Source organism: Nuphar pumila, chromosome 4, assembly GCF_984573655.1.
Source record: "Nuphar pumila chromosome 4, dmNupPumi1.hap1.1, whole genome shotgun sequence".
NCBI classification, from domain to species: Eukaryota; Viridiplantae; Streptophyta; class Magnoliopsida; order Nymphaeales; family Nymphaeaceae; genus Nuphar; species Nuphar pumila.
Genome location: NC_143252.1, coordinates 16,544,934 through 16,559,564, shown reverse-complemented (window position 1 = coordinate 16,559,564; position 14,631 = coordinate 16,544,934). Strand labels below are relative to the sequence as shown.

General features: G+C 38.9%; 1 protein-coding gene across 2 annotated transcripts in view; it reads right to left on the bottom strand.

Moving 5' to 3' along the window:
• PDK (pyruvate dehydrogenase kinase) overlaps positions 1-13,745 on the bottom strand; it is a 43,643-nt gene extending 29,898 nt beyond the window's left edge. Inside the window, exons 1-3 of one of the 2 annotated variants that reach the window (XM_090002585.1) lie at positions 13,240-13,745; positions 7,846-8,104; positions 7,481-7,661 (exon numbers count right to left, since the gene is read on the bottom strand). In XM_090002585.1, coding sequence (XP_089858711.1) covers positions 7,481-7,661; positions 7,846-8,104; positions 13,240-13,485 — 686 coding nt within the window. In that variant the 5' untranslated portion in view covers positions 13,486-13,745. The remainder of the gene's footprint in view (positions 1-7,480; positions 7,662-7,845; positions 8,105-13,239) is intronic. The other variant, XM_090002584.1, reaches the window with a different exon arrangement.
• Positions 13,746-14,631: the final 886 nt, after the last annotated feature.

Here is a 14,631-nt window from a genome sequence, read left to right as displayed (position 1 = left end):
CAAAGACTAGATGGGTGGGGCCCCTTGGTGGTCCTATTACATAAAGAAAATAAAAAAGAAAAAAACAAAAAAGGATAAAAGGAAAGAAAAAAGGAAAAGTACATGACAATTTACCAAAATGCCCCTATCGGGTATTTGGATGTACATAAAAAAGAAAAAAAGATATATGTATATATATACATATATGTATATATATCAGAGTTACCGGAAGCGCCTAAGTAAAAGGGGAAGCGCGCTTTGAAAACGCGAAATGGCACACTTCCGAAGCGTGAGGGGAAGCGCCACTTTTAAATGGGAAGCGTGCTTCCCTTTAATGGGAAACACACTTCCCTTTAATGGGAAGCGCGCTTCCCATCACGCTTCCCCCATTTTTTCAATTTTTTGTATTTTTTATTTTTATTTTTTTCGCTTCCCCCTCGCTTCCGAGACGCTTTTTAGGTCGCTTCCGAGACACTTCTCAATTCGTTCCTAAGTAGTCCCACGCTTCCCGCTTCCTAAAATTTTGAAAGTGCCTCGCTTCCCGCTCCCGCTTCCTCAACTGGCAACCATGATATATATACTTATATATATACGTATGTATATATATTTTTATTTATATATACACATTTTAACGCAGGTGACTCCTGAATGTCACCAGGTTGACGGGATGTCACAAGTTTGAAACCCACAGAAGCACGTCCTTTGCCACAAGGAAAAATCTAGGTGTACTCCATGGTGGGCAAGGGGGACCTGGGGTTTTACGACAATGAAATCAGTGAACGAGTCTCGTTTTCCCCAGTTATCCCAAAAAGATTCTAGAAGTGAAAGAAATGATACTTCTGGCAAAATGCACTAGAAAGCAGCAGAAAGATATAAATGCAATCACAATGGAATATTTTCTTCCATTTTCTCTCAACATATCTTTATTCCATTCATGTCGTAATTTTTCCCTCAGGAACACTTCAAATCCTTTATATATTGATATGGCCTTACTCTCAGGAATCCTATGAAAATATCACTTGGCTGTTCCTTAAAAGCAACTCAGAAAGCTATATTCTACAATCCAGAAAACACCAGATGCCTAACATTGTGGCCTACAGGACCATTGCAGTCGCACTGTTGAACAGTACACACTAGAGTACGCCAGATCCCTTGATTCAGACTAGAACCAGATGAGTTCCATTCAGTTGTTTATCTTAGTATTACTTAGTTTTAATCTGGATTTTGTGTTAGGCTCGACTCTTGCATTTTAGATCTTATTTAACTTGAGAACCAAGGTACCACATGCAGTACTTTATCCGAATTAAGAGACTAAGGTTTATAAATTGCCAGTTATAAAAGAAGTGCAGCTTCAGTTTGGTAAGTCACTGGACAGTGTCAGTTGACGTCCATTGCTTTTCTTGTAAATGGCTAGAGGATTTTTGGAAAGATCTTTTAAAGTTAAATTAAAATATTCCCCTTTTGATTCTTTTATTCACTTGATTTCTTTTATTATGAATCCATACATCAAGATTACATTGTATCCAAGTCTGCAACAAATTAAAATGGCTAATTAGCCTGGTTCGTGAATAAGTTGTATTTACCAGTAAATCAAAAACTACATCTTGATTTAGAAAGCTTACAAAGTGACCTACAATTTTTGTTTTGATGTAGTGGTCAGATTTAGTCCCCACAAGCCTGAATTTCAAATCAAAATTATTAACAAGATAAATTCATTTTTCTCCTAAGAACAAAGAATGCTGCCAAAATAGGAAAATGAAGCCCATTCAAACAATGCTGGAAAATATTTTCAAGAAATTGATTGAAAAAAAACAATAATAGCAAGGTCAAAGACTTGATTTGAAAACATAGATTCAACAACGTGCAGGGTCTAAACCACGAAGCAAATCACATTTCAAAGCTATTGATCATCAGACTAATCAGTCATTTGGTGAACCCAAATTAAAGATGATAAAAAAGCTAAACTAACGAACTACTCAAATTTAATCTAGGATAATCTAAATTTCAATTGAAAACAATAAGCCAAATAAAAATATAACAGGAAAACAATAAAAGGAAACAAGTATTAGGGTTTAATAACTTTAATCAATCTCTCCTCTCCTTAAAGTTTCTTTTAATCCTTTATTTGAATAAGAAAACCTTGCTTTTTTTATATGGAACAGATTAACATCCAGACTAGATCCAAACATTAATTTGGATCCAAAAAGATGTTTGCTCGGTAGGGTATCTGGATCTGGATCTTCACGTCTGGAATATAATATTTAATCCAAGTGGAACATCTTGCTCTCACTCTGCATCATGGACAAGCATCGACAAGTTTCAACAAATGCCAAATCAGGTAGACTGTTGTGATGGAAACCCGCACATGCAAAAATCCAGATGTAAACATGAAGTTTTAAAAGTGACTACTGACAAATTTAGATTCGTTGGGTTCAGCATGAAAACAGTGGTAGAATTACTTGTTTGGATTCTTACGGATCATCTCTGCATTCTTTGTGGAAAATCTAGGAACAAACATCAATCTGAACTTGACAGTGGGCACAGTTAAAGAGCATCCAGGATAGGGCAATTAACCCAATCAGCTCAGACTTGGTAATGCACAACTGAACCAGATCATACACCGGTCAAGCATGGCAATTTTGGTCTTAGGCTTGCATTCAAAACCAAGCTAAGATGATCTGATCGGATCGGATCTTGAACCTTCCTGACTGTTTTATGGAAGCTGTAGTGCATGGTTAGGTGCTATTGCACACCTTTGGCCCATGGGGAAAGGTGAAGCTCATTGCTGTGGCAAGTGCAAACATGGGTCCTGAGCTAGAGTTGAATTGCAGTGTGTTGCAGTCAGCTAGGGTTTCTAGCAAAACAGAGAGAGAGAGAGGGAGAGAGAGAGAGGAAGAAACAATTGTTCTATCATATTAGGGTTAATCTCTTCTTAAATAGAGATTAACCATGAGCACCAAATTACAGAAAGACCCATACCAAATAGAAATTAATACGAAAACCCACAAGACCCTTATAAACACGTCTCAACACTCCCCCTCAAGCTGGAGCATAGATATCAATCATGCTCAGCTTGTCACAACAATGAGAGAAACTAGGTCTCGCGAGAGCCTTGGTGAAGACATCAACTACTTGATATTTGGAAGATACATGATCTGTGCAAATATAACCAGTCTGAACCAAGTCACGTATGTAGTGACAGTCAACTTCAATATGTTTAGTCGTTTCATGAAAAACTGGGTTGTTGGCAATATATGTAGGAGCCCTATTGTCACACACCATCAACATAGGTAGGGATACTTTCACCTGAAGGTCGGTCAAAACTGATTTTACCCACATAATCTCAGCTGCGGTCTGAGCCATAGCTCGGTATTCCGATTCAGCACTCGACCTGGCTACAACAGTTTGTTTCTTACTCCTCCAGGCAATGAGATTTCCTCCCACAAAAACACAGAATCCAGTTGTTGATTTTTTATCTTCAATAGACCCTGCATAATCTGCGTCAGTATAAGCAACAATGTCCAAGGAGGAATTTTGTTTAAACAACAGTCCTTTACCAAGAGATGACTTTAAGTACCTGAGAACCATCATAGCTGCATCCCAGTGAACTTTGGTAGGTTTATCCATGAACTAACTGATTTTACTTACGGCTAATGAAATATCAGGTCTAGTAACAATCACATATAACAACTTACCCACCAAGGATCTAAAACTAGCACTATCCACATATTCAGACTTCTCATCAAACATATGAGTTTTGGGATCCATCGGAACGTTAGTTGGCTTCGCTCCTAGCATTACAGTCTCTTTTAATAAATCCAACACATACTTTCTTTGTGACAAAACTAGGCCATCTTTGTTTCTTGCAACCTCATCATCAAGAGCAGAAACTTCAGGATGCTCAGAGATGCTTACCTCAGGAGAAGGAGATAATGGGGGCATGGAGGTAGGTGGTAACCTGTGAGTGTACACTATAAGAGGGTTTCAGTAGCGAGACTCACCAGAGGATGGAGCTAAGGACTGTGGAGAAAACGACTCTAAAGGAAAAGGAGGAATTGGCAGAGGAAGGACATTGCCATAACTCTCCTGTAACCTTGGAGTAGTACTCGAAAAATATGGAATAGACTCAAAGAAGGTAACGTCTGCACTGACATACTCTTTATGGGATATAGGGTCATAGCAACGATATCCTTTTTTATTCTTAGGATACCCAAGGAAAACACATTTAATAGACTGTGAAGCAAGTTTATCTCGATCAGGACCCAACTTATGCACAAAACATGCACATCCAAAAACTTTAAGGGGGATAGGAAAGAGAAGAACCTCTGGATGGAGAATTTGGATTGGGATTTGGTCTTCTACAGAACTTGAAGGCATGTGATTTATAAGAAAGCCGGCAGTCAAAACCGTATCGCCCCAGTATGATGCAGGCATATTGGATTGAATCATTAGGCACCGAGCGACATTAAGAATTTGTCTATGTTTCCTCTCAGCCACACCATTTTGCTGGGATGTATGGAGACATGTAAACTGAGGTTGAATCCCATTAACAGAATAGAATTGAAGCAAGTCTTTGGATTTGAACTCAAGAGCATTATCAATATGAACAATTTTAACACACACGTCAAATTGAGTCTTTATTTCAGCGATTAAAGATTTGAAAATGACAGGGCCTTGAGACCGATCTTTTAAAAGGAACACCCACGATACCTTGAGAAGTCATCAACAATAACCAAGTAATAACGACATTGAGTCCTACTAGGAATCCTACTCGGACCCCATACATCCACATGAAGAATATCAAACAATCTTTGACTCAACGGACTCTAACTAGAGGGAAAAGAGCTTCGGCAATGTTTTCCCAATTGACATGTTTCACACTGAAAAAAAACTGAAGGAGGTATATGAGGAATGACACGATGAAGTTTTTGCACTGGAAGGTGACCCAGACGATGATGCCACAATAAAGGACTTGAGGATGATGTAACAACAGAATAGACCGAACCCACTGGTTGATGTAGATAATACACACCACCTTCCTCATAGCCGCCACCAATTCTCTTTCCCGTCAGCAAGTCCTGAAAAGTGAAACCCATAGGATAAAAAATCACCCTACAATTCAGCTCTTTTGTCATTCGACTGACAGATAATAGATTTTGTGAAAAAAAAGAAGCATGAAGAACATTTGACAATTGAAGAGTAGGAGAAATTGACATGTTTCCCTGCCCTATAATTGGGGAAGAACTCCCATCAGCAAGAATTACGCCTTTATGATCAGGCACAGGTTTTAAACTTAAAAAGTTACACGAATTTCCACACAAGTGTCTAGATGCTCCTAAATCAATGATCCACCTGCCACCTTGGCCAAATAGGCCATCACCTGCCGAGTACGCAACCTTGGCCACAGGAGAATTCGAAGTAGATAGGCGAAAGGCTAGAAGCTCGTCATATTCGACCCTGCTAAGAGTAACAGTATCATTGGAATAATCTGCATCTGGTTTAGCCACTTGAGCCAAGAAATTAGCGAATGCTTTATAATCTGACAACCCATCTGCTTTCTGCTTCCCTTTTCGTGAATCAGCCATGGTCAACAACATCAACTAAAGAATCAGATCTCCGCCTTATCTGATTTCTTCCATCCACGTTTTACGACACTTACAGATCTGATCTACTACATTAACAGATCTGTTCTGAAGACATATTTGATCAACACTATGCCACAGACTTCTTCGACGTCCACACTACCACCATCAACACGATCTGAAGTCAAATCCAAACAGTCAGGTCATCACGCGATCCAGGCTGCAGTTTGGGTCAAAAAAAATCAGTGTCTCCTTGCTCCTACCACGCACCACACACTCCCGATCAGCATTCCTACTGAAGAGGCTGATCGATGTTCACGTTGTTACACAGCGTCACCCGATCATGTTCCAGATCTAACAAAATAATGTGCTTCACGCTGCCAACGAAACCCTTAAGTTCAGCGTCTGCTTCACGACGTCTTCGCAACATCCATACCACTCACCAAATCAGGAACCCATGGATTCATCACGACTTGTAGATCTGATTACATATCTGAGTTATGACATTTGTCATACTACAGATCTGTTATCAGATCTGTACCAAAAAGGAAAAGACTTACCCAATCTTCTGCAGACGATCTGCCTTCACACACTCACCTTTACGCCCGATCTTCTTCATGTGATCTTCTTCACCCATTCCCAAGAACGTACAGCTCTGATACCATGTTGCAGTCAGCTAGGGTTTCTAGCAAAACAGAGAGAGAGAGAGAGAGGAAGAAACAATCATTCTATCATATTAGGGTTAATCTCTTCTTAAATAGAGATTAACCATGAGCACCAAATTACAGAAAGACCCATACCAAATAGAAATTAATATGAAAACCCACAAGACCCTTATAAATACGTCTCAACACAGTGGATGAAGATTTGGATTTTGATGAGCTTGACTAAGATGAGGACTATCTATTTGATGCATGAGCAATACGCATTGATAGACTGCATTGGTAGACATCAATAAAGACCAGAAAATCCACCTTTATTTCACCCCAAAAAGGCTGGCTGGTATGAACACAAAATGCTCAGGAGTTTAGGTCGTGTATCTCCTAAACCAATCAAACTGGTCCAGTGCAATAACAGAAACAAGGATGCAATTAGAAATTACTATATTACAGGTGGCTTATGGTAGCACTAATAAAGCAGAAAATTAGATGTTTGTGCATGTATGACAACACTACAGACTACAGAGGCATAAAGCAGCACCAGTACAAGGGACAACATTATAAAAGTTGGAGGAGCTAGAAGATGAGAAAAGTCCAATAATCACTTGGAAGGTGGCAAAGAGAGTGAATGCCACAGGGTTTAACAAGAAAATAACAAACAGACCCACAAAACCAACCTCAAGAAAATGAAACAAAGTTTGATGGTGATGATGAAGAGTTTGGGCTATTTGTTCCTTGCCAAGGATGAAAATATTGAGTTGATGGCTCAACATGAGAGAGCCTTCATTTTAAATCACTCCAACATGTGGCCATTTTTTTGGGAATATGTTCTGAACAAAAGATGATTTAAGGGCCGGTTTCCACTAAACCAAACATGTACTGAAGGGTCAGATCTATTAAAAAAATTTAAACAGTAAACAAAATGAAGCTTTTCACTCATGGGTTTGGAACACACGTGTAGCCAACATTTTCCCTTTATTTATATGCATGTATCTATGTATACAATATGTATGTGTCAGTCAAAGTAGAAAAAAAATATCCAATGGAAGAAGGCACATTTTTTCCACCCATTCAGTCGTATTTGTATATAGTTAACAAAAGCAAAGAGTACGATGTGATAACTGGATATAGAGTTGAATGCCAGTGAGGCTCACCCACATTGGCTATTAGAACAGTAAAACAACTAATGAGAACAGAGCCTAATTATAGCTAACAATCACAGGGAAGAAAATCATGCCAAAAATTAATGCAACAACTCACGGGAAAGTGAAATTGGGATCTCCATATATCTGAACTTCTGGTGCACCTCCATATTCCCTTAAACAAATGCTACGTGCATCCTCAACAGCATTTTTTGCAACCTCAATAGGTGATGTGTTAATCCATATTTGACCTACATGGCCAGGTGGCGGATTGGGTTCATGAAGAGCCACATGCTGCCCTGAATTTTACAATGACAAAATTAATGTCCAAGCATCACAAAGCTCTATGTGAAGTCAGATTTTCTTAAACAATAAAGCAAGTTTAGCATCTGTTACTCTTCTTGAACAAATCCAGAATAAATGTCTTTGACCCAAGATAAAAACTGCACATTTTCCAGGAAAATGAGAAAAAAGTAAACCAACCTATAAGCATACGAATTCCAATTCTTGACATGTAAAAACGATCAAGAAACTGATGAATCTCTGGCAGGTCACCAGGCTCCACCTTATGGCCCAAGTCATTCTTCAGTTGTGTAATACCCAAGGCCATTGTGGGAACAACATTGTTATGCCTAACTTTGATTTTATTTATCATATGTGTGAATGCCAACTCATCACTTGAATCCTTGATCCCTGGAAATGATCGAAGATCACGAAAGGAATCTAAGTACCAGTCTCTCACCTAAGATCCAAAGAGAGATCCCCATTGTTAAGAGTCAATATTCTCTTAAAAAAAACATGAAGAGAATCCTATAATTGCATCAACAAAAGCAATAAAACTGAAAAATCACAACACTACAATTTCAAACAATACAAATAATGTGAAATGTGCATAAAGAGAGTACCTAAATTCAAGCAAACAAATATGTTTAAGATATTGTTGGACGGGTGGGGGTAAAGAAGTTAGTCCAAGACCATAAAATTAGGTTAGCCACTTGGAACATAGGATCTTTAACTGGTAAGTTGGTAGAGTTAGTAGCTGTTATGTGTAGGAGAAAGATTGATATTTTATGTCTACAAGAGACCAAATGGGTAGGTGAGAAAGCAAAAGTGATAGAACCTTGGGGATATAAGATTTGGTATACAGGAATAAATAGGAATAGGAATGGAGTAGGGATTGTTATGAGTCGTGAGTTTATATATAATGTAGTTGAGGTCCGTAGGAAGAGTGATAGGATTTTACTTATTAAATTAGTATTAGGTACGAATATTATTAATATTATTAGTGTTTATGCACCTCAAGTAGGTTTAGATGATTCCATTAAGCGTCAATTTTGGGAAGATTTAGATGGAGTAGTACAAGGGATATCTTATGGAGAAAGGCTTTTCATCGGTGGTGACCTTAATGGGCATGTAGGCATTAGTAGGGATGAATTTGAGAGTATTCATGGAGGCTATGGTATAGGAGAAAGAAACGAAAGTGGAGAAAGGATTTTAGATTTTGGTTTGTCCTATGATATGATCTTAGCAAACACTTGGTTTAGGAAGAGGGAGTCTCAACTAGTAACATTTAAAAGTGGGGTTAATACGAGTCAGATAGATTTTTTCCTACTTAGAAAGAGAGATAGGGGTTGTTGCATCAATTGTAAGGTTATACCGGGAGAAAGTGTAGCTACACAACATAGAGTCTTAATTTTAGATCTTAGAATTAGACAATACCGCAAAAGGGATAGACATATGATAGATCCTAGAATTAAGTGGTGGGCACTGAAAGAAGCTAAACAAGAAATGTTTGTAGAGCGGGTAGTTAAGGAAGTTGATTGGTGTCTCGAGGAGGATTCAAAATCTATGTGGAATAAGATAGCGGGTGGCATGAGAAAGGTGGCTAAGGAGGTATTGGGTGAGTCTAAAGGCGGTGCACCGCTAGGTAAGGATACATCGTGGTGAAACGAGGATGTCAAATTAGCTATTAAGGTTAAAAGAGAGTGTTATAGAAATCTAAGTAAAAATCGTGATAATGAGAATTTAGAGAAGTATATGATAGCAAAGAAGGAAGCTAAAAAAGTAGTTCGGAACGCGAGGGATAAGGTATATAAGGAGGTTTATGACAAGTTGGATACCAAAGAGGGTGAGAAAAATATTTATAGGCTTGCAAAGATGAGAGATAGGAAATCGAGGGATCTGGGTATGGTTAGATGTATCAAAGATGAAACGCAAAGGGTTTTAGTCAAAGATGAAGAGATTAAGGAGAGATGGAAAGATTATTTTGATAAGCTATTTAATGATAGTCATGCTCAAGATCTTGGAGACTTCTCCATTCCTTTTCATGAGATAAATCGTGACTTCATGCGCAAGATTCAAAAGAAAGAAATTGCAGAGGCTTTGAAGAAAATGAAATCAAGAAGGGCAGTTGGCCCAGATGGTATACCTATCGAGGCTTGGAAATGCTTGGGAGAGAAAGGTTTAGAATGGTTGACAAATCTTTTTAACTTGATTTGGCGAACAAATAAGATGCCTAATGAGTGGAGGAAGAGTACTTTGGTGCCTTTATATAAGAATAAGGGTGATATACAAGATTGCACAAACTATCGTAGTATAAAACTCATGAGTCATACTATGAAACTTTGGGAGAGGGTGATTGAGTCTAGGTTGAGGAAGGTTGTCATGATATCGGAGAATCAATTTGGTTTTATGCCTGGAAGATCAACTATGGAAGCTATACATCTTCTTAGACAACTTATTGAAAGATATAGAGAGATGAACAAAGATTTGCATATGGTTTTTATTGATTTAGAGAAGGCATACGATAGAGTACCTAGGGACGTTCTCTGGTGGACAATGATGAAGAAAGGTGTTTCTCTCAAGTACATTAGTATAATTAAAGATATGTATGAAGGAGTAGTAACCAATATCCGCACTTGTGGAGGGGTGACAACCAATTTTCCGATAACGGTTGGGTTACATCAAGGATCTGCTTTAAGCCCTTTCCTATTTGCGATAGTGATGGATGAGCTTACGAGATCAATTCAAGAAAATATACCGTGGTGTATGTTGTTTGCTGATGATATTGTTTTGATTGATGAGTCTAGAGCTGGGGTTAATGCTAAGTTAGAATTATGAAGACAGACATTGGAAGCTAGAGGTTTTAAGTTGAGTAAGAGTAAGACTGAATATATGGAATGTCGGTTTAGTAAGCAACGAAGTAGTGATGGGAGTGTAGTGAAGCTTGGTGAGCAAGATATACCGGTAAATGATTATTTCAAATATTTGGGATCCATCATTCAAAAGTATGGAGAAATTGATGGAGATGTAAATCATAGGATAAAGGTTGGGTGGATGAAATGGAAAAGTGCTACTGGAGTGCTGTGCGATCGTAGAATGCCATTGCGGTTGAAGGGAAAGTTTTATAGGACGACTATTAGACCCGCTTTACTATATGGTACGGAATGTTGGGCTGCCAAGAGACATCATATTCAAAAAATGAGTGTAGCTGAGATGCGGATGCTTAGATGGATGTGTGGAAATACAATAAAAGATAAGATTCGGAACGAAGAGATACGTAAGAAGGTAGGCGTTGCACCCATTGAAAATAAGATGCGAGAGAATCGTTTACGGTGGTTTGGACATATTCGGCGAAGGCCTAATGATGCTCCAGTTAGAAGGTTGGAGAAATGGGAAAATATATTAGTTAAAAGAGGTCGGGGTAGGCCTAGGAAGACTTGGATGGAGATGATAGGAAAGGATATGAATGCTTTGAACCTCACCGAGGACATGGCGTTGGATAGAAATGATTGGAGGAAAAGGATTCATGTGGAAGACCCATAATGATTTTCTTTGTTGGTTCATATCACCGACCCCAATTGTTTTGGGATGAAGGCGTAGTTGTTGTTGTTGTATATAATATCAATTATAGATGATAGACACTGGATCCCTGAATTCCTCATCAATGAAAGCAGTCTAGCTGGATAAAGAAAGAATCTATTTTGATGACATGTGTAAAGCTTGAAAATCATCTTTCATAGAACAAGCGAAGGATCAGGGACCACATCCAAAAATAACAAACAATGTACACAAACTATGATAAAAAGAACCACATATTTAAATCGCATAACTCAAAACCTGCTAGTTCAAACGCGGACAAAGCTGAAACTTACTTGTAAATTCTGTTAAAACTAAGGATTGTTCAATGAAGAATCATATAATCTAGAATGTCAATATGAAAATTAGCAACCAAAATATTCAGCATAATAAACTTATTAACCCCTACTGGCTCCACACTGCTGCAATTTTCTGCAACAAATGATGATCACAAAAGAAATGGGCACAACCAAGAATTTAAATTTCTGAAAAAGAAAATCAAAATAGTACCTAAACAAAAATGATGTCCTCTATCACCCCAACGATCATTGCATAAGTACAGTAAGCAGAGCAGAAGCTGAAAATTCACGGCCAAATGAACTCAAGCAATGCAGTCCAGTAGTTGGTATGGGCATAGGAAAGAATTGAGCATGCTTATTCTTTTAGATTTATACTTGGAATTAGATTTGATCATTAATCTGGCAGGTCACAAGCAAAATTTTTTCAAATTTGCAGTAGCAGTAGTAACAGAAGCTAGAATTTGATATTAGTACCAATAGTACCACAGTAGATGCAGCGGAAGCAATAAAAAATACATATTAGCCAATTAGTGATGGGAACAGGACCCACATGCAATTGGGTGACGGATTGAAATGGGGATGAATCCAATCACTTGGTCAATAATAAACTGAATGGCCCGATTCTTCCGAAGGAATCACGCCGAGTACAAGCCAGGAGACGCCTATGGTGGTCATTGAAGAATTGATCTTTTTTTTTTTTTGAAAGGCAAACTGGGGTTAGGCAGACCCCTACCAGTTATACAACTATACCATTGGTTTTTTAACCTGCAACGTCCCAACACAAGGTGACGTCCACTAGCTGCTCCTACCAGACAAGCAGAGCCCCCGTTGGTTGAAGAACTGATCTTCTGATCAAGATGATCTGGGTCCTTCATGGACATGAGGTCGAAACCCGGCAGGCAGGAGTCGGAATCTGATTAAGCAAAATCAGGAAAGGTGGAAGAAAGGACAGATAGAAAAGGAAAACCAATCAAGCAGCCTATCCAAGAAAATTTACTTGAAGTAAAAATGAATGATGAGTCAAATGAGAGGAAATCTAAGTCTTGGGCACAAATCAAGGAGGCAACTAATATCATGCCAAAGTCGTCTGCATTTGATTAGTTACTTATGGGGATAAGGACTGATGGCGAAAAGATCGACAAGGCGATAAAAGAAGTCAAGCAACACGCCCATTTCTCCTACAAACCAACCCCACTCTATGGACCATCCAAACTGTGCTCATAGTTGTTGCATTACTGATTGCGTTTATTTTTGGTCAGCTTTGAAGCTTTTCTACTCAAATCACAATAAAATAATGGTAATGCTGATGACATAAGGACAACCACAAAGATGACGATGATAAGATTGACGATGGCAAAAACAAACTGAAATTACATACCACAAGGACAATTATTTTTCTATATTCACCACTTGGGGATTAAAAAAATGCCAAAAATAAAACCAAAGAAAGGAACATCTCCAATAGCACCATCATTGAAAGCAACGGGAACCCCGTTCTTCCCATCAATCTAAAACTCTCACAGACAAGAAAGAGAAAAGCAGAGCATGACCGTCGATTCTGAAAAAGGAGCGCATGAATACAGTAACATTAAAGCACGAAAAAAAACAACCAAAAAATCAAAAAAAAAAAAAAAAGTAAAAACTCCAAAGAATCCACCGAAAACTCGAAAAAAAAAACACCACCAGAAAGAGAAGGAAAAGAGGGGATAGGGAAAGAGGCCTTGAGGACGGCGGGCTTGTCAGAGAGGCCGAAGGGGAGGGACTCGAGCTCGACGGCGCGGTGGGCGATCCTGATGGGGAGCTCCTTGTGCAGGAACTGCGCGGACAGCAGGAAGTTGCGCTCCGACGGCGTCGATCCGAAGTCCATCATGTACTTGAGGCTGACACCTGTCTGCTTCATCATGCTCCACCTCCTCGCCTCCTCGATCAGCTCCTTCGAGAACGACTCCACCTTCCTCGCAGCCATCTCCACACCTCTCTCTCTCTATCTCTCTCTCTCACACACACACATCTCACGCCTCACACCAACCAACTAACCAACCCATGCACACAAATGGAGACCCAGATTCGCCATTCCTCATTCATCCACCTGAATTCTAGAGAGAGAGAGGGATTTCCAGAACGTTGTTTGGGGTTTTAAAACTTCCGCTTAATTTCAGCGTCGGCGTTATTATCCAACTGCAACTTTTCTGCATCAGGCTATCATAATATGACGGATTTGCCCCCGGTAGCGGTTGCTCACTCTACCGAGGCGTATATGCGTTATCAGGAATTTTACTGCAAAAGAAAATCGCGCCATAAGTTAGAGCACGTTTGAAAGTGAGAAAATAGTAGGAAACAAGAAATTTAACTTTTCTAACGTTTCAAACCAGGAAAAAAAATTTGAGAAAAACTAGGAGAACATGATCCTTGCTGCGTATTACAAATGGAAAATTCATTTTGGAGCCAACGTGTCCAAAATGAATAGTTTTTTTTTTTTGTTTTTTAAGGAATAGCACGTGCTAAAGTTTTCACCGTACTATTTGGGGATGACTAGGTGTAGTTTCTCTGTTAAGGGTGAACGGGCTGAGTGCTGCCACGTGTCAACATAACAGGACGTGACGTTGGCTTTGTCAATGGGTCAGGTTAGACCTGAACCCGACCCATACCAAACCTTGTAGAGTCAGTGATAAATAAGAAGGCTCGATTAGAATCTGGGTCAGACCTTAAGGGGGTCCCATTAACATATGGAGCTGGGTATGGTTTGTAAAATTTCATACCATACCAAACTCGAGCCAGACTCTCGAGTTCCAATAAAGATTTGAATTTTTTCAATACAAAATGATAAAAAATATTATTTGACTAGGTATAGTCTAGGTCTGGTTCATGTAATCCTTATATGGTTTCTCTAATGGTAGGCCCAATTAGACTCAAGTCCGGACCTGGTATCATTATCTCAAATCAGGTTTGAATGTATTTTAGATATTTTACATGTATTTTTTCTAATCTTATTTCTTACAGCTATAAAACAATGCATTTTTCTATAAACAAATCCGCTTAAACTTGACTCATTTTACCTCATCCACAAGAATGAGCCAAGCTTGAACACTTCAAGCACCTCGTTTTACCAGCC